The sequence below is a fragment of the Taudactylus pleione genome, unplaced genomic scaffold (assembly GCF_031769625.1).
Source record: "Taudactylus pleione unplaced genomic scaffold, aTauple2 ptg000026l, whole genome shotgun sequence".
Lineage (NCBI taxonomy): Eukaryota > Metazoa > Chordata > Amphibia > Anura > Myobatrachidae > Taudactylus > Taudactylus pleione.
Window position 1 is genome coordinate 21,885,556 of NW_028284428.1, and position 20,144 is coordinate 21,905,699.

Below are 20,144 nucleotides of genomic sequence, written 5' to 3' on the forward strand. Positions count from 1 at the left end.
ATATATATATATACCCACACACCACATAAAGTGTACAGGTTAGAGGCTAGGATTTATACAATATGTATGCTCATTGTGTAATCTAAATATCACACCCATCATGTAACACAGTTAGCGTGTTAGACACATATAGGTATGTATTCTAAATTAAAGAGTATTTCAAAACAAAACATTTGTAGTAGAAAAGCAGCTAACTCGGGGCCACTTTACTGCACTTTAGGTGGCCCTACCGCAGTCACAGGATTCTGAACCTCAATTTACCAGCCAATAAGTAATTACTGTCCTACCCATCCCCCAATTATTAATAACCTGACAAGTAAATTAATAAAATATGATAAATGCAGCAAACTGTCAAACAGGTATTTGATCGCCTTGAAAGATACTTTAATAACTGAAAACACATTGGCAGTGTAGTGGTATCACTGCTTCCTGCAGCAGACGGACTTCTCTGTTGTGCTGGTTGGGTTAACCTGGGTCCCATCTATGGGCCAGATTCATTATGGTTCGCTATTGCGACAGCAGATGCGACTATGCACACAGTTCTGCTGCGAAAATATGCTATTGTTTGCAACTGCTTAGCCAGCATAGAGACGCGCACTACTGCTATCTTACATCAGTAAGACCTCGCGCATTGCTGTGCATACACATCGGTAACATCGGACCCTAACTCAGAATTACAGGAGGTCTGACCTGTCTCAACTGTAACCCTCATCACATGCAGTGGGCCATATTTAATCAACCTTTGGAGTTCACCCGCGACTAATTGTCAGCCCAAAGTCCCACGGCGCGGGGATTAGCTATTCTATTAAATAGCTTTTTCCTTGCGCCGTAAAATCAGGACTCGGGAGCATAAACACACCGATTCCGCAAAAACTGCGCAATCAGTGTTTTTCCCTTGCGCACGAGGCTGATCAGGCCGTTTTTACGCAGATTTTACCTCGCACCTCCATGAGGTGCGTGGTAAAGTCCGACTACGGGGACTCCCGCGCAAGGAATCCCCCAATTGAATTGGAACAGCGCGACAATTAGTCGTGGTTGAACTCCCGCGGCTAATTGAATATGGCCCAGTGAGTACTCAAACTGCGAATGCCGTTGCAGTGGCAAATTTATGCAGCCCAGTAAACAGCGTTCAAATGGACAGATATGCCTGCATTATTCCAACCACTCCCCCCAAAAGCTGACATCCCGTCACTCACTCTGCAATGGCTTTGTATCTGCGTACGAGATAGAAATACTGGCCCACGGGGAAAGGCATCTATCCTTTGGAGACTCTACTTTGAACTTTTTTGGAGACAGTGTTGGATGTTTATAAAACAGTTTCTCTATAATCTGTTTCTTTAATACAGAGTTTACTGCAATTGTAGTGGTTGCATTTGTTATTAATAGCTGCTTGTGGCTTGGAGGTTTATTGTTTCTTAGTATTGCATTATCAAACAGCTGTTGCATGGAATAATCCAACACCAACAAATTAAAGTAATTTGTAATTAATTAGCACAAATAGTCCATAGGCTACAGTACATTTATTCTCCAACCACTCTTTTTCATTCCATATTAGGCCTTATTCTGAGTCGCACCGAAAGTGAACGCAGCAGTGTCTATTGGCGGTAGCCCATCTGAGAGGTTACTCAAATGGCATACAAACTCTTTCCATTGTGTACATCCATGCAGCAGAATGTACAATGACTGAGACGCCCACTTTAAACCCCTATAACGGTTGGACCTATAAGGGCCGTGGGGACACCAATTTTCCAGACAATGGTTATATGTATGGGGAATAGATTTTACAAGAGCCCTCTCTGTCGGATTGTTTGAGGCAAGTGTTTAACACAAGACAATGTCAGAAACCTAGTTCCAGTGGCGGAACTCCCGGAGACAATGGAGTCATTTGCCGCCGGGCGCCAGCCCTGAAGAGGGCACCTGGCTCCATTGTCCCCGGGAGCTGCATGGAGAAGGAGCGCTGCTGATCGGCGCTCCACCTCCATTGGCGTAACTATGGAGGGTGCAGGGGGTGCCGTCACACCCCCTGCACCCTCCATTTGCTGGGCGCCCGCTGAGTGTGTTACCAGCGGGCGTCCGGCTCCTATTCTTCCCCCGGTGGCAGCGGAGGACGGAGCTCCCTTCGTCTTCCGGGTCCCACAGTGCACTATGGGAGTGACGTCATGACGTCACTCCCATAGTGCCGAGGAGCGGACGCCGGGTATGGACGGCAGCAGCACTGGAGTGGGGATAAAGGTAAGTGTTTTTTTAGGGTTTTTTTGTGTGTGCGTGCGCTGGGGGCAACAACAGGTGGCTCACTACTGGGGCAACTACTGGCTGCAACTACAGGTGGCTCATTACTGGGGGCAACTACAGGGGGTAACTACTGGGGGCAACTACCAGGGGACCACTACTGGAGGCACTGCATAGGGGGGCCATTACTGGAGGCACTGCATAGGGGGGCCATTACTGGGGGCCACTGCATAGGCATGCACTGCATAGGGGGACCACTACTGGGGCCATTGTATAAAAGGAACTGCATAGGGGGGGGCGGCGGCAGTTGGGGCTGGCATAGGTACATTTTAATTTTTTTTTTTTTTGGGGACCACCAACATTTATCTTGCCTCCGGGCACCTGAGATGAAGTAACACAACTGCCTAGTTCCCAATTACATCAGTAGTCCAAAGGGAGTTCATACCCAGTGCAATAAGTAATCTCTGAGAAATTACACCAGCTGTGAAACAGAAAATAAGGGCAGTATGCCAGTGAGGTTTGTATCCCAAGTGTCTCAAAAACAGCACATGTTCCAGTTTGCAGTATACCAGTTATCCTGGGAAGATTTCACTAGTGCCAGCTAGAATATCTGCACAGGTATCACATAAGGGACAATCTCATATGCACAGATGCAAATTTTATATATTTATTTAGATATCTCAACCTGATATTAATAATACGCATCCGTACATCACAAAATTTAATTTTATATAAAGCAAGGTTACTCTGGTAAATGCAAAATATGGGGCAATGAACCCTTTTATCGGTACATGCATTCACAGAAACTCACAGGGAGGAGAAAAGGAAAAAAAGGAAAAAAAACAAAAAAAACAAAATTACCCTCAGTTCATAAATTGATCCAAACACAAAAACACAGGGAAAATAAAGAACAGCAACAGGTGGGTAGTGGGGTTTGGATTTTTATTGTGATACCCACAAAACATAGTAACAGAATTTTATCCTTGACATAGTCAGTCTTGTACGGATGGGCACACATCAGCTTATAAACAATATCGATACTTATAAGAGTTTATCTCTTGCTGCAATACATTAAAGTTTTAACATGACATATAATTATAAATAGCACAAATATCAGATTATACATATGTGTGATACTCTGACTTGGTGATGACTTGTTAGTGATACAATTAAATTACGCTTGTGCATTACTTTTTTGGACTCTGTATTATTTATTTAAACAAAGCGGGCTCCTCATTTGAGACAGTCCTACAAACACTATTGCTACGTGTACACCAGGGCATCCAGACTCTCTCAAATACAAATTACACCTACAGCCATACCATACTGGATATGCCCAATCTCGTCTGATCTTGGAAGCTATACAGTATTGGGCCTGGTCAGCACTTGGATGGGTGACCACCTGGGAATACCAGGTACTGTAGGTGGGACATTAAAGAGGTGGATTGGGACAGAGGGGGTCATTCAGACCCGCTCGCGAGCGGCAGGACGCTCGCAAGCAGGTCGATGTTCCCCACTGCGCATGACGGAGGGAGCTCAGTCGTGCGCATGCGCAAGACCCGGCGAGCGACGGGCTCACCATCGCTCCGGGTCTCGCACCAAAGGGGGCGTGCTGTCGATGTTGATTGACAGCACGCCCCCTTTGGTGGGCGTGCCTGCCAGACGGAGCCGGCCCGTCTCAAGCCGGCCCCACTGACATCACTAGTGAGCCAAAATCACTCCAGGGCTTGCGGCAGTGAGACCCTACCGCAGGGTCTCCATCGCAAGCCCGATGATCGCGATGGTCAAGACCATCATCATGGACGCTCGCTATAGCTGTGGAGGACGCTCCAAAAAAAAGTAGGAGGGCCCTGATTCAGAGCGAGCACTCTGGTCAGAGCGTTCAGCTCTGAATCAGGCCCAGAGTGTTTACACAGCTTAGTGTACATATGGTAATACTCAAGAGTCTGTTAACGTCAGGGTCAGTATGGGTATCATCCTATTGCATAATTTTTACACGGTATAAATAAGATACTTAAACAATTATAATAAATTCTAAGAGCTTTATTACCCGGAGCAATGTTGAATACTTCGCCATATCCATTTGAACTTATTCTGGTTTAGCAAGGAGATCTATTTAAATTTTAATAATCATTAAAAGTTATATTTTACACACAATTTGATTTAAAGTGTGCCCCCACGACAAGCCCTTCTGGTTTCTTCTTTCTTTGGTATAAGAAATTCAATTCCAGTCCCCTTTTTAACGCCCGTTAAATTAACATGTTAACACACAGAATCCATGATAAGTTCATGGTCCTATGCGTTAACATGGTTGCAGCACCCATTAACAGACTAGTTATCAGGTATTTATTTTCGGGTCTGATCAGACCCCCCCAAAAAAAATCCCCATTAAATTCAGGGCTAACTGAATAGCCCCAGGGATCAATTAGCATACTGTGAAGTACAGGGGCTAATTGAATTCCCTCCTTAGGCTCCATGACACTGTCCTCTCATGGCTGTTCTACTTTTCTGCATCTCTCCCTCTCTTCATGTTGGTGTCCCACAAGACTCTGGGCCTGATTCAGTCCCGGACGCTAAGCCACGAATGCACGCTATGGCCTATAGTCGCCCGGCTGCGCATGCGTCAATATGCACACGCGCGAGTCACTCACTGCGCTCGGGAATTGTGCGCTCGTAGTACACAGACTGGACGCTACTTTCAGTGCCAGATAGTGCAGTTTGTGGGTGGTAACAGGGGAAGGTGCTTGTGAACGGAGGAGTGGTGCTGCAAACACAGGCGTGTCTTGGCATCAAAACGGCGTTTTATGGGTGTGCATAATTAGCATGGAAGAATCATTGTACACATCACTTGGTTGTATTTCAGCCTACGGTGATCGCAGTGCTTGCGGTGCTCAAGGGCTGCGAGCAGCTCCGATGGTTCCAATCATACACTTCCTGGAGATGACGTGTGTTAAGAAAGAAAGGTGGGAGTCTTTATACGGGCGTGCGTTCTCTGCTGTCGCTATCTAAGACATAGAGGGCGTCCTTATGCTTGGCCGTGCGATCGCAGAATTTGCATACCCTGCCCCTGACAGCTGCGAAAGTGCGCTGCATTGCATCCAGGTCTGAATCACCCAGTGTTCTCCCCAGGCTGTTTTTTGCGGGTGCACCACCCGGCAAGAAACAGCCTACCACCCGGCACTTTGAGCCTGCAAGTGGGGACAGTATCTGAGAGCTATATAAAAAGGACCAGATCCTACAGACTTTGCAGCTTTTTCATAATCCGACAACTGGGCCTTTAATAAGAAGAGGAAAATTAATATATAAAATGTTATTTCAAGTTTAAATCATTTTATTTTTGCGAAGGCCCCACCCGGCTACTTCTTGATGCCACCCGGCTGGAAAAATGTTCTGGGGTGAACACGGTCGCCCCCTCTGTCCTTAGCCCCCTTCACGTCTTTCTCTACACATTTTCCCTTTGCCTTCCCTCCCCTCTGGGGTCCTTTCTCCTCCCAGCCTCTCTCTTTCTGTTGCCAATTCAGTCCTATTACCACTTACTGAAGTCTGCTGTCTGTATGTTATACTGGACTTCTCACTCTCCTTCACCCTACACATTTAAGCTCTCTCTTAATCCTTACAAGCAACATCTCCAGGATCAGACCTTCCTCAACCTGGAAGCAACCAAATCTTATTCACGCTCTCCTCATCTCCTGCCTGTATTATTGCAACCTAAAGTATAAGACTGTATATTAATTTGCAAGTCTTGAAAAGGGCCCTGAAAGTGCATCTGTTCATCAAAGGCTACCAGCCCTCTACACAACCTTAACTCATGCCCTATGTCCTCTCTCATTTTCTCTTTCAAGTTCACCTCCTAGTTTAATCCCCACTCCCCTAGACTGTATGCTCTTATGGGCAAGGCTCTCCACTGGCATAGGTCTCACAGAGCACTAGCCTAATCTCCAGTGTGCCACCACTCACAGCCCCCAGCGCTGACCCTTCAGCTTGCCCCTCCCAGGGCACTGGTCATTGAATGCTACCATCTACCTCACACTTCGTTGTATTGAAAAATTAATTTTCTTCCCCCCTACCCCTCCCTCCATAATGTTTGGATATATTGTATAATTTCTGTGCTTTATTGTAATTTGTCCTGTATGGTGCTTTGTGGGATCAAATATATCAAATAAAAACAACATAATATTTTACTAGTTGAAATTCAAATAACTTAAAAACAAAAAAAATATATTGTTTTTGGTTTGGTAGATGGGAGAAATGCTTTGAACGAATAATTGCACAAATTAATAGGTTGTTATGCTGCATATAAATGTCAATCATTATTTTAACTGCTATAAGTCTGCTCATTATAGCGTGGGGAATAAATGGATAGTCTGTAGTTCATTCAACATAAATTGATATTCTACAGCTTGTGTGAATGCCTAGCAGTTCATTTTGAGGCTGCTTAACAGACTATATTTAATAGCAAGGTGGAGAGCTGTTCGATGGAAAATGTCCTGGAAATATTTGTTTTTAAATGGAAAATCTTTGTAAATACTGTAGAAAGTTACAGATATAAAACATAATGTTCATATACAGTAGGCTATGTCTTTATCATTTAGAATTGCTACATTTACAGGATAACTGTAGCCCTACAAGTAATTCTCCCCTACAAGTAATTCTGTGTAGGAATGTGATTGAAGTACCGGCAGCTGTTCAGTCCCGACTGTATAAGCCCAACAGGAGGAGATCCTGATGCCGGCTGGTAAGTATCCTAACCCTCCCTTGGTAGTGCCTAACCCTAAGTCCCCCCCGGGGGGCCTAACCCTAACCTCCTCCCAGTGGCACCTAACCCCCACTTCCCTAGCCTAACCCTCCCTGGGGACTGCCCAAGCCTCCCACCCCCGCGGCTAACTACTAAGACTTAACTCATTCGGGATGGCATCTGTCAGGATTCCGGCATCAGGATTAAGATATGTGTCAGTATTTCGACGCCTATCTTATGTCCACATGTCGGGCTTGAACAGTCGGCATTTAGACCTCCGGCATCCCCTCAGTGTAATGCCACTGTACAAAAACCACAGTAAAACTAACTACTCATGCACAAACAGTCTTCCTTATTTTATTACATTACTAGCGGTTATCCCTGGCGCTGCCTGTGGCTTTCTTGCTTTCTCTTCTGCACCATTTGGACAACCTTGCTCTACAGTCGTTCCCGATATTTATTTTGTTACTCCCCTTTCTTTCTCTATTGTCTTCTCTTTCAGCACCCCTCAATCTTGCTTTTTTTCCCCACTCCCTCTCTTGCCCCTGTGTCTGTTTCTCTCACTACCCCTCTTTCTTGCTCTTCTCTACCCCTCTGTTAGCCTTCAATATCAGCATTTGATTTAATTATAGATTACCCTTAGTATTATTTTTTTTTTTGTCATTTTTACTATTGTACTTTTTCTTTGATTTTTTTTTCTCTGTATGTGGCCTGTGTGCCTTTTTGTTTTATTCTATATAGTTATATATTTTTGGTCATGGATAATGTTGTGATGTTGTTATTGGTTCAAAGTGTCCTTGTTTTCCTCATGAGATCGTATGCGATGAGTAAATATGGTAAATAACAGAAGTGTTTGGAGATGGTAGAGGAGTGAGGATGGTGGGAAGGGTCAGAGCTCGCCAGTCAGTAAATGACAAAATTTTTGGCAGCAGTCAATTTTATTATATAGATTGATATAGATTTTATTATATAGATTGATATTACTGCTCCCACAGGCTGCATAGCCGGAGGCTGCCATAGTCTGTGTTAAGATTCAAAGTGTTCTGATTATAAGTGTAAATACAATTTGATAACTAAGTCGGAGTTACGCTGCAGATCTTATTTGTCATATGCGCACCATGCAAAGACTGATGTGACTTCTTCTCTGCATTCCACAGGTAAATTACAACTACTGCTCCCATCAGATGCTGTTTTAGTGATTGCCTCAGCACAGTTTTGAAAATTTATACTGGGTAAATTACAACTACTGCTCCCATCAGATGCTGTTTTAGTGATTGCCTCAGCACAGTTTTGAAAATTTATACTGGGTAAATTACAACTACTGCTCCCATCAGATGCTGTTTTAGTGATTGCCTCAGCACAGTTTTGAAAATTTATACTGGGTAAATTACAACTACTGCTCCCATCAGATGCTGTTTTAGTGATTGCCTCAGCACAGTTTTGAAAATTTATACTGGGTAAATTACAACTACTGCTCCCATCAGATGCTGTTTTAGTGATTGCCTCAGCACAGTTTTGAAAATTTATACTGGGTAAATTACAACTACTGCTCCCATCAGATGCTGTTTTAGTGATTGCCTCAGCACAGTTTTGAAAATTTATACTGGGTAAATTACAACTACTGCTATACTAAGAGCAATTTATCTAAAGGAAGTTAGGAATGTATTGTGAATCTGTGTTGGCCTCCCCCTTCTCACAAATTGTTTATCTTAGACTTTATTGCATCCCAATTTAGTGTGTGTTAGAGCTTTTGGGGTGGGGTCCCAATCAGTGAGCACAGAGACACATGTTTGTAACTTTAGATATTACTGCTCCCACAGGCTGCATAGCCGGAGGCTGCCATAGTCTGTGTTAAGATTCAAAGTGTTCTGATTATAAGTGTAAATACAATTTGATAACTAAGTCGGAGTTACGCTGGAGTTAAACTGGAGAAAAACGAAACTCAAAACCAGAACACTTTCTGAACAACAAGAAGCAACATACTTATGTGAATGAACAAAATCAACATCTTCTGCTGTATCCAGGCAACTACTTACTGCACTCACTGCTTGGACACTGCAAGTGCTCCCCTGTCTGTGTGCTGCTCTTGTTGATTGATCTTTGTTGAACAGAACACTTTGGACTGGATCAGCTCGGGTACATTGTAATTTTGTCCTCATTCATTTTGTATTGCCTTTTCCAATTGTGTCACATCTATCCACATTAATCATTTGTTTATAAACTAATTCCTGCACCCACTACTCACATACCTCTCCTTTATATATCACTTTTGGAGCTGCGCTCATACATTAGCAGCACTGTTCTTTACATGTATTTTTGAACATTTAACAACTTTAATCCACACTGACTCTATATCTCACTGTCTCTACATCACACAGCCTCCACTCCAGTTTACATCTCAATTATTACCTTGTCCACAGCATGAACACCCTTACTTCACACAACCCCCATATTCTATGTCCACATAATCCTCTACTTTATCCGTCCCTCTCTTCCCCCTCCTGTTTCCTCCACTTGCTGTTCTTCCTTTTTTTCTCTCATCAGTCTGCTTCCAACCCTCTGCTTCTTTCCCCCACTTCTCCTATACCTCCACTCTCAACCACCTCCCTCCATGGTCTTGTTACCCCACTACTAAGCCCCATTCCCTCCTCGTTCTGTCTGTCACCTCCAGGGCTGCCAAGAGAAATTCTGGGCCCGGGTACTGCAACATCCTGTGGGACCACATCATGTATGGCTGCACCCATTTGTGAGTGGGTCTAGCATGTGAGATGCACCCACTCACAGGAGCATGGCATAGCACCCAGCAGCTGGAACTAAAGTAGTCACTACTGTATTAGGATGGCGGGACAGTCCCATAATAGCTGCATTTCTTGTCAGGCTGTATATAGATGCTAAAATGTAACACACAAATTAAAGTGCTTCTACTTTACTTTGTACATCTCTCATGTAAATAACACAAACAATCTATTTTCTATCATAGAGATAGATGTATGAAGGACTTAATTTTTACATAACATCAGGTCGTCTTATACACACACATTCCGCAGCACATATCCTAACCCACTGCTCCATGCTCCTTCTTCACTATCTACCCCTCTGTGTCGCCCCTGTCTGTCTGCCCTTCCCCTTTAGAATGTAAGCTCTCACGAGCAGGGCCCTCATCCTCAAGTGCTTCTCCTCCCCCTACTTATAGTATAATTTACTCCTAACTCCCTACAATGGCACCTACCACCTGGTTGCTCATGTCCTGCTGCTTGTGTTTTGCAGCTGAGTTTATAACCTTGTCCTTGTCCTGCATTGTTTTGTATTACTATTAACTGTTTTTCTTGTGTGCTCATTTATGTACTGTGTAAGGCGCTGCGGAACCTTTGTGGCGCCATATAAATAAAGGATAATAATAATAATAATAATAAGTTGCAATCTGCTCGGTTCATCCCCAGGATGTAGGTCAGCACACCATGAACTCAAATTTTGCATCTCTTATTTAAGGTGTACTTATTGTTAACTGTCCAAGAAACCTTAAAGTTTTAGTTCATGTTGTAGGTTCATTCCTTTTAGTACTTTTGATTATATTGCAACATTTTTACATCTGTGCTTAATGTTCCCACTAGGCTGTTTAGGCAAGACACTGCGCCCCCTCCAATTTTGTAAATATTTCTTTTTTTTAGGATGCGCCCTGCCCTTTTAGGCATTGCAACACTATTTGGATAATCAGCACCGATGTGGACATCCCAATGTTAAATGCAGCCATCATCTGCCTCATCCATATATTCTGAGACCCCCAAAGCAGCCACACCACTGTAGACAGTAGGGGGTTGCAACCACACGAAGAGCTGTAGCTAGGGGGCGGGTGTAATCTGGTTGTGAGCAAGCAGAGTAGGTCTTCGTTGGAAAGACTTTGGACCTTATTCAGAGTCGGTAGCGAGCGCCAATGCGCTCGTAACAGACTCGATGGTTAGGCCTGCGCACGCTCAGCGGCCGCACTGCGCGTGCGCAAGCCCCGAAGCGACAGAGAATGTTGATCGACAGCTGCCCCCATTTGGTAGGCTGGCCGGGGGGGTGGTTTCCAAAACGGAGGCGTTCCTTTACGAACGCCTACCGTTTTGTGGGCAGAAAGCTCCCTGGGGCTTACAAGTGCCCAGACCCAACCTTAGAGTCTGGTCGTAAGCACCGATGGTCGCGATGGTGATCACCATCGCGACCATCAACCTGGTCGGTCGTTAAGCTGTGTGTGGACAAGGAGGTGGCCGTTCAGGTTGGAAGCGGCCGCCCCGATTCAGTGCGACTGCTTGCATCTAACGACCTCCTCTGATTGAGGGCCTTTGTGCCGGCAAGCGTTGGCCAGACCCAGAGGCGAAGTCACAGGCAGTGCAGGATGTGACAGGAGGTGATGGGAATGGACGGACTCTTTTGTGGCTGGTGGGAGGTACCAGAAACTGGGATGAGTGTGCCCAGAACATCTCAGACTGCAGCAGAGACTCCACGCTTCTGGGAGCCCGCTTTGTTTAAACCCCACCGCTGCTTTCCTGTCCTGGCAGCCTGCATGTCCCCTTTCTGGTGGACAGTGTTTTTTTTTCCTCTCTGCTGGAGCACTGCACATAAATCTGTTCAGTTACTTCGTGAGGCATTACAGGGGCATGAGCTGTGGCCTGATAACGTGGGAAAAACAGAGGGGCTCTGAAAGGGCATGTCTAATGGGATTTGAAGGGCATGCAAACTAGTCTGAAGGCATTTGGAGAGGACTGAGGGTCATTAAAGGGGCATTGAGGGGGATGAATGGGAAAGATTTAAATATCACATATAAATATGGGTTCAGTAGGTTAGGTCGACATTCATCACGTCGACACTGATGAAATGTCAACATAAAACAGTCCCAGTGGGGAGACAATCTCCTTACCTGGTCTGGCAGCTCCAGCAGTGTCTACTGGTCCGGCAGTGCAGCGGTGCCCAGCGGCAAGTCACTACCCCTAGCCCACCCCTGGTAGCCTAACCCCCCCCCCCCCCCGGCAGCCTAAACCAAATATCAGCACTTTGCATAATGTCGACATTTCAATGCCAACATCACGTACATCGACATTTGCAGTTGTTGATATGTTCCCAGTTGATATTATATTTGTCAACATGGTGGCTGCATTCCATAAATTTTATACCACACTTCGATTTTGCTCCGCCATCAGCCTTATGTGGCCTTCAGAGTGGGGGCTCCGTGGAATGAGCCTGTTGCCATAACATGCCCGCGCATGATTATTTACTTTGCACTGCAGTAATACATTATTACTGTGTTCACGGGGTGTGGCAGGATTACCTCCTCTTCCTCCTCTCCCCCAGTTATGACTGGCATCCTCCTTTGCTGGGAAAACACGTACGGTGCACAAGATTCATTGAACACCCTATCGGTTATAGCTTATCATAAAATGTATAGGTATGAACTTAACATGCAAATGTATACAAGAAACATTCTACATATGCAGTAGATTCTGTTACCAATACATTATTTCAGCTTCTCTATATTAAAGGAACACATTAAAGCAGGGGTTCCCAACCACGGTCCTTAAGGCACACTAACAGTCCAGGTTTTAAGGATAGTCTCATTTGAGCACAGGTGACTTAATTAGTTAATTAGATGTAACCCTCTGTGCTTAAGCATGAATATCACTAAAACCAGGACTGTTAGTGTGACTTGAGGACCGAGGTTGGGAACACTGCATTAAAGCATGCTGACTCCCCATTATTCCTTTAAATAAACACATTATAGAAGGTAGGCGTTTACCAATATAAAAAAGCATAGGATCATGCAAACAAAGTACAACTTAGATCATTCAGAGTAATTCATAGCAAGCCCACTTTTATAAATTAATGATTGCTCCATTGTACTTTTTCTCTTGTTTTTATTCTTCTATTTATTGAAGTACAATATAGACCTGGGCCACCCCCCAAGTAATATATGAAATGTGTAAATGTAGTGTAGTAACATGAAAACGGTGTGCCTTCAGACTTTGCTCTGAATTTATAAGCTATATTGGTCTGGTATTTATTAAGCTATATTGGTCTGTTACAGTAGACAATGCACAGTATACTCTGACACTACAATGCTTGCTACAAACATATGAATACAGCGTAAATGCAGGTATATAGGGTTCTGAAGACTGAATATACAGGTGTTTAATGTATTTGGCGGTGCAATTATATTCACTCTATACTAATTTAACTGCCTCTTAATGTGGTAGAGCGGAGAAAGCAAGGAAATGGGGTGTTGAATAGTAAATTAATTGACTGATTTTAATCTAACTTACCACTATAGTGTCTGCGCCAATGACAATATCCGGAGTTTTACGGTGTTTCTAAAAACAAGATCCAAACAGTTGAACACAATGAGTAATATATAGTGAAAATAATAAATAGGAATTTCAGTAATTATTACTAAAGTAACCCTAAGCCAAAGAGGTCTTTCAAAAGAATCTGGCAGAAGCAACACCAAGCCAAAAGCCATTATACAGAGATAAAAGGTTCTGGTTGCAGAATGGCTATTGATTATATTCTGCTTGACATTTATTAAAAAAAATAAACCAAATGTCTCCCCATTGTTAGAAATAAGGTTAATTAAATAAAAAAAATGCTTATAGAAAAGGAGAAAACCTACCTTTCATTTTAAATGCTTGCTTTACAATCATACTTGAATACACTAGCCCTGTTAGAGGGTATTGAACAGAATATGTAATTTCAAAATGGCTTGGTCTAAATGGGGTTCTTATCCGCTACAAATAAAATTTTCTTTCATCCTATGGCAGAGGTTCTCACAGTCCAGGTATTAAGGATATCCATGCTGGAGTCTAGATCAGGGGGTGAGGAACCTTTTTTTTGCCAAGGGCCACTTTGAGAATATATAATCATTATTTACGGGCCCAGTGCAGGCCATTCCCCCTCCGCGTGATGTCACACAGGGCGGGACCACAATTGCCGGTGATTACAGCAATGCCTGGAGTATCCTGATCATGCTCTGGGGAGCTGTAAGGGCAGCGGTGTGACCGCCTGAAGCATCCTAAGGATGCTCCAGACAGCACTGCTGCATAGAATCTGGCTGCAGGGTGCCATTCTAGGCCCCGCTAGCCAGATGAGGCTAGCAGAAAAAAAGCTCAGAGGGCCAGACCAAATGAATCCGGGGGCCTTGTACGGCCCCGGGCCTGAGGTTCCCCATCTCTGGTCTAGATGGTTAAATCAAAATGACGGAGACACAAATTGTGCTCCAGCTTGGATATCTATAAAACGTGGACTGTAGTGGCAGAGCTTGTCCTACTGAATAAGACGCTTTTAGGTTAATACAGATGCTCTCCCACTCAGCTGCATCTAGACCTACTCCACTACGATGCTTAAAAAAGGAGATTTATGTGCTTACCTATTAAATCCTTTTCATCGATTCCATAGGGGACACAGGCTTTATGCTTGGCGTAGGTTGGTGGAAAGAAGTCTGGGCACCACACAATTAACTTTGTCAGGCACAGCCCAGGATTCCCCTATATCCCACCCCCAGGCCACCTCAGTTAAGTTAACAAGACTAAAACAAGGAGCAAGAAGGAGAAGGAAGACCAGCACGCACTCATGTTCAATCAAACAAGATATGTGACCAGGAGAGCCGAAAACAGAGCAAGCGCCACAAGTCAGGGTGGGAGCCCTGTGGCCCCTATGGAATTGAAGAAAAGGATTTAACAGGTAAGCACATAAATCTCCTTTTCTTCTTCTTTCTCCATAGGGGACACAGGAGGATTAGCTTTGGGACATCCCAGCGTAAATCCTAAAGGGAGGGTACGCTCCTGGGCTGCGCTAAGAACTCTTTGCCCAAAAGCCGGATCAAGTGTGGCGAAGGTATCAAAGGAATAGAACTTCAGGAACGTATTGGCAGAAGACCACTTGGCCACCCTACATAGCTGCTCTGCAGAAGCACCACATCGTACTGCCCACGAAGTTCCCACCAACCGGGTTGAATGAGCCCTCACCACGGATGGTGCAGGAAGATCTGACACAGCATAAGCATGGCGAATAGTCAAACGGATCCATCTGGCCAACGTCTGCTTAGTCACTGGTCAGCCCCATTTGCGAAAGTCATACAGGACAAAGAGCATCTGCCCTACGCAGGTCCTTTGTCCTATCTACATAAATCCGGAGGGCCCACATGACATCCAGACAGGCCTCCTCTGGAGAAAAATCCGGAACCTGGAAAGCAGGAACCACCTCTTGATTGATGTGAAACCTGGAAACAACCTTGGGATGGTAACCTAGTCGCGTTCGAAGGACAGCTCTGTCCTCGTGAAAGATTAGAAATGGAGGGCAACAGGATTAAGCACTCAAGTCAGACACCCATCGGGCAGAAGCTATGGCCAGGAGGAAGACAGTCTTCCAGATACGCCAAGAAATGTCTACAGTATCCATGGGCTCAAAAGGCGAAGCTTGCAGGGCTCTAAGAACCAGAGACAAATTCCAAGGAGCCACCGGCGGTACAAACAGGGGTTGTACATGGAGGACCCCCTGCAGGAGAGTAGGAACATCAGATAACAGCGCAATCTGTGAAAACACTAACTTACATTTCAATCCCACACTAGTTATATGATCCTTAATCTATTATATATGAAGTCTCATCTCATTGAAATGTTTATGTTTGGGGATAAAACCCCTAGAAATTTCTTTATAATACAAAGAGGTGCTCCCCAAAACTCTTAATAGACTATACGAACACAAAACAGAAAAAGAAAGAAGAGTTATAGTATTGGGTGCACTAGAGACACAGGCATATAAACAATTTTAAAATATACATTTTATTGGTATATATTAAAATAAATTGGGAACTCAATATAATGGCAAAGTATTTTAAAAGAAAGATGTGAAATAGTAGGAAAAAAAAGTGTAAAAAACAACAACGTTGTATAATATTCAGGGCTTAAACCCATTTATTTTATCATCAATCTGTAGAAAAATTATATTATATTTATACTAGGGATGTGCAGGCTCGGTTCTACTCGGTTCCGTTCGTTTTTTTTTCCCGAATCTTATTGGGTTTCAGCTGTCACGAGTTTTGGATAGCCAATAAGATTCGGTAAATTCCGAACGTAACCGAGTAGAACCGAGCCTGCACATCCCTAATTTACACACACACACACACACACACACACACACACACACACACACACACACACACACACACACACACACGTGAAATTCAATGGATATTCCAATAATGAGGTTTTATTCCGTTTGCTAAAAAGAATTTTAACTGTGCTGGTGTATTGTTTTATTAGATGTAGCTTCCTGATATATGCAGTAAATATCCTGCATTTCTATCCCGGTTACTTTTAGAGTCCAGTACATGGTCAGGGCTATTTCCTTTGTAAACTGCTCAGCTAATTGCTAAGATTAGCAGCTTCACGCTATATTTCTCTATCCTATCTGAGCATGAAACCTCCGTTCCACAGCTCTCATACAGCTAGATACAATGTTGCAGTCTCAAGAATGTATCTTTTTACTCAGCTCAGCTTGCTAGTTTGATTAGCAGCTGCACGCTGTGTGTGTTCCTCCTGTCGGAACTGCATACAGAGGACTCCTACAGCATTTTGATCATCTGGGACTTGAGCTGAAGTTGGGATTTGTTCCACCGGGCTAGAATCTCCAACTGTAGAGGCTGGGAATGAAACTGCGCATACTCCATCATCTCGAAGATGGAGACTAGAGAGCCCAGCACCTGCATGAAAGAATGAATTGACACCCGGCGGTGCTGAAAAAACAACCGAATCCTGGACTGCAAGTTCTGAACCTTGTCTGCCGGGAGGACCACCCGCTGAACCTTGAAGTTCAGCAAGGCCCCCAAATGCATCATCTCTTGAGAGGGAGTCAGAGAAGACTTAATCCAATTGATGACCCAACCGTGAACCTGGAGAAGATTCACTGTGGCTCGGACGTGCTCCCTGAGAATCTCCGGGGACTGGGCCAGAAGAAGCAAGTCGTCTAGATATAGAAAAATTTGAATTCCCCTGCTCCGAAGATGAGCTGCCATGACCTTTGTGAACACACGAGAAGCCGTGGAAAGTCCAAATGGCAAAAGCACAAAACTGGAAATGATCCTCCAGGATCACAAACCTGAGGAATCGCTGATGACGGAGATGGATGGGAACATGTAAATAGGCATCCTGGATGTCCAGGGAAGCCATGAAGTCCCCAGGCTCCATGGCTAGAATAATGGAGCAGAGCGATTCCATTCAGAACTTGGGAATCCTCAAGTACCTGTTGAGACTTCAGGTTGAGAATTGGTCGGAATGACCCGGTCGACTTCTGGACCAAAAACAGACTGGCATAGAAGGCCAAGCCCCGCTGAGACGCGGGAACCAGAACAAACACCCTGGAGGCCAGAAGAGAGCAAATGGACTCCCTCATAGCTCCTGCTTTCTTCCGATCCCCAGAAGACCTACAAAGAAAAACTGGGCTGGAGGATGCTCCCAAAAGGTCAATGCATACCCGTGGGAGACTACCCCTCTTACTAAGGTATCCTCCGTGGTCGCCTTCCAAACTTGGAAAAAAGAAGAAGCTGGCAACCCACCCTGGGATCCCCCAGGGGGGGCCTGACCCGTCATGCAGAAGGCCGTCGGCTGGCTTAACAGCAGGCCGTCTGGAGGCCCAGTACTGCTTACTTGCTGGTTTAGAACCCCTTGGCAGAGGAACCCTGGGACGTAGAGGCCAACTACTCCTTGGCCTTACCCTGCAGATGAATGGACCGAAAATTAGATCGTGACCCATGAGCTGCCCCAGAAGGCAGATAGCCTGTCCTAGATGCCGCCACTGTAGCCACTATTTTGTCCAATTCTTTACCGAAGAGAACAAACCCAGAAAAGGGGAGAGCCTCAAGGGCCTTCTTAGACTCATAATTTGCCTGCCAGGAACGTAGCCAGAGAGCCCTCCTGGCAGCCAACCTCTAGGGTACCAATGGCCTTAGCAACCCAGGCAGAAGCAAGGGCTAGGCGAGCTACAGCGCCCACATTGGAGTAAATAGACTTGAGATAATTCTCTAACTTCCTAGCCGTCGGATCCTTAAGGGATGCTGAATTAGGAAGAGGAAGAGTAGTATTCTTAACAAAGCGGGCAACATGCGCATCAACTGGGGCAAGAGATTCCCATCTAGTCTAATCGGCAACGGATAAAAAGTAGTAATAAGCTTGGAAACTGGGAAATGCTTATTTGGGTGAGAACCAAGCTTCCACCAAAAGATCCTCAAGCTGCGCTGATGAAGGAAATTCTCACATGGCCTTTTTTTGCCGTTTAAATACTGGAGCATTGAATACAGGGGCTGGTTCCACATCCTTGATTAGTTAAACAGATTTAACTGCCTTAATCAAGGAAACCACATCCACTTGAGGCCGGGAATCCTCTGGAATAGAGAAAGATTCCCTATCAGAAACCTCCACTAGATCTGACTCCAGGAGTCGGATTTAATGTCAGACAATGGTGTAAAGCTGTCCCTCTTAGTAGGGTATGCAGATGGGAAGCCGGCGGACCTAATCCCGACAGCCGGCTTCCCGACTGCTTTATCCCCGGCAAGGGTTAAATGTCAGGCGTCTAAATCTAGACACCTGTCATTTTACCGACGCCGGGAGACCGGCATCCTGATCGAAGGGATGCTGGCGGCGCGGACAGCACCGGGGGGGGGGGGGGGGGCATTTAGGGTTAGGTTTAGGGCTCCCGGGGGGGGACTTAGGGTTAGGCACCCCACAGGAAGTTAGGATTAGGCTAGGGGGAGGGAGAGTTAGGGTTAGGCACCCCTCCGGGAGGTTAGGGTTAGGCTAGGGGGAGGGAGGGTTAGGGTTATGCACTCCCGGGTGGGACTTAGGGTTAGGCACCCCCCCGGGGGACTTAGGTTTAGGCGGCGGGGAAGGGGGGGTTAGGTTTAGGCACTTGGGGGGGAGGATAGGGTTAGGCACCCCAAAGGGAGGGTTAGGGGGTTAGAAATAGGTCAGTGAACACTTACCTTCGACGATCGGGATTTCCGCCTCTGCCGGGATTCCAATGGTAAATCATACCAATACCCTTAGTAGGCCTATTGCTTAGTAGCGTGCTCCCGGTCCAGCATCTGTTTAAAGGACTCAGACACCTGTGCTAATCCCTGAACTGACTGCGTAAAGGACTGCATCCAAGGAGGTTCCATAGCGGCAGGCAGTGACAGGGACGTCATCGCATTAGAACCCTGGGCCACACCTGAAAAGCCAGCCACAGAGGGCGCTACCACAGAAGAGGAGAGTCTATCCACTACTTGTAGAATTACCTGTGACAGCAAGGAAACCCAAGCAGATTCCTGGCTGGCAGTCGCAGTGGAGATAACAGCATGGGGCTAAGTACCAACATAGTGAACACAGAGACCACCATGGTCCGGAACCTGTGTAGAAACCACAGCAGCACAAGCCTTACAATTACTTAACTTAGAAGCACACACCTCCTTGGGAGCTTTACTCCTGGAAGACATAGTACAGAATCCAAGGAGAACCCCACACGCCGAAGCAAGAACTGAGATGTGCAAAAGTAGGTTAGAGCAGAGAATGTAGATATACCACAGATAAACAAATAAGTGGGGCTATGCAGAGACTAACTTATGCAAAATACATTAACAGTCAAACATACAAAACATTCAATGCAATATAAGGCAATAAACGGTCAACAAACCAGCCCCAACAGGGGAGGAAGGAGCAATATGTATAACCTAACCAGTGAGGGTGAGGAATAAAGGGAGACCTGGAGTCTGTACTCTCCAAAGACCAGGTGAACTGCAGGCACTGAAAGAAATGGCTGCCCAGCGAGTGTGAGAAGGAGAGAGGAGGAGCAGTGACTCTGAAACAACTTCCTCTTAAGAGGAAAAGCATCAAGGCGTGGGGGAAGAGCCAGCGGGGAAAACCTAACCAAGGCAATGGCCACTTTAGCATCCCGCTGCCCTGGTGGTCTAGGGAGGATGCAGAAATAACCTAGCTCCCCCCTGCCTGCACTGCCGGTGTCTCCTATATCGGCGGTATTAAACAGGGAGCCGCACTTACCTCCCCCCGACTGCGGCTTGGAGCTCCTCAGTGACTGGAGCATCTGGCCGAGGACCCTGGCACATCGCCGGCGCTGGGGTGATGGAGCTGCAGCGCTGGCGCCCTGCAGGACACCTAGAGCTGCT

At 45.5% G+C, this 20,144-nt stretch overlaps 1 protein-coding gene and 1 pseudogene across 8 annotated transcripts in view; one reads left to right on the forward strand and one right to left on the reverse strand.

Annotated features, from left to right (window-relative positions):
• Positions 1–20,144, reverse strand: part of ASMTL (acetylserotonin O-methyltransferase like) — an 86,733-nt gene that overhangs the window by 49,601 nt on the left and 16,988 nt on the right. For 7 of the 8 annotated variants that reach the window (XM_088451648.1, XM_088451647.1, XM_088451646.1 and 4 more), the window contains one exon: positions 13,258–13,305. The exons of the other annotated variant lie outside the window; for it this stretch is intronic. In XM_088451648.1, the coding sequence (XP_088307774.1) occupies positions 13,258–13,305 (48 nt within the window). The remainder of the gene's footprint in view (positions 1–13,257; positions 13,306–20,144) is intronic. 8 annotated transcript variants of the gene reach the window in all.
• Positions 3,538–3,656, forward strand: LOC148539257 (5S ribosomal RNA; annotated as a pseudogene).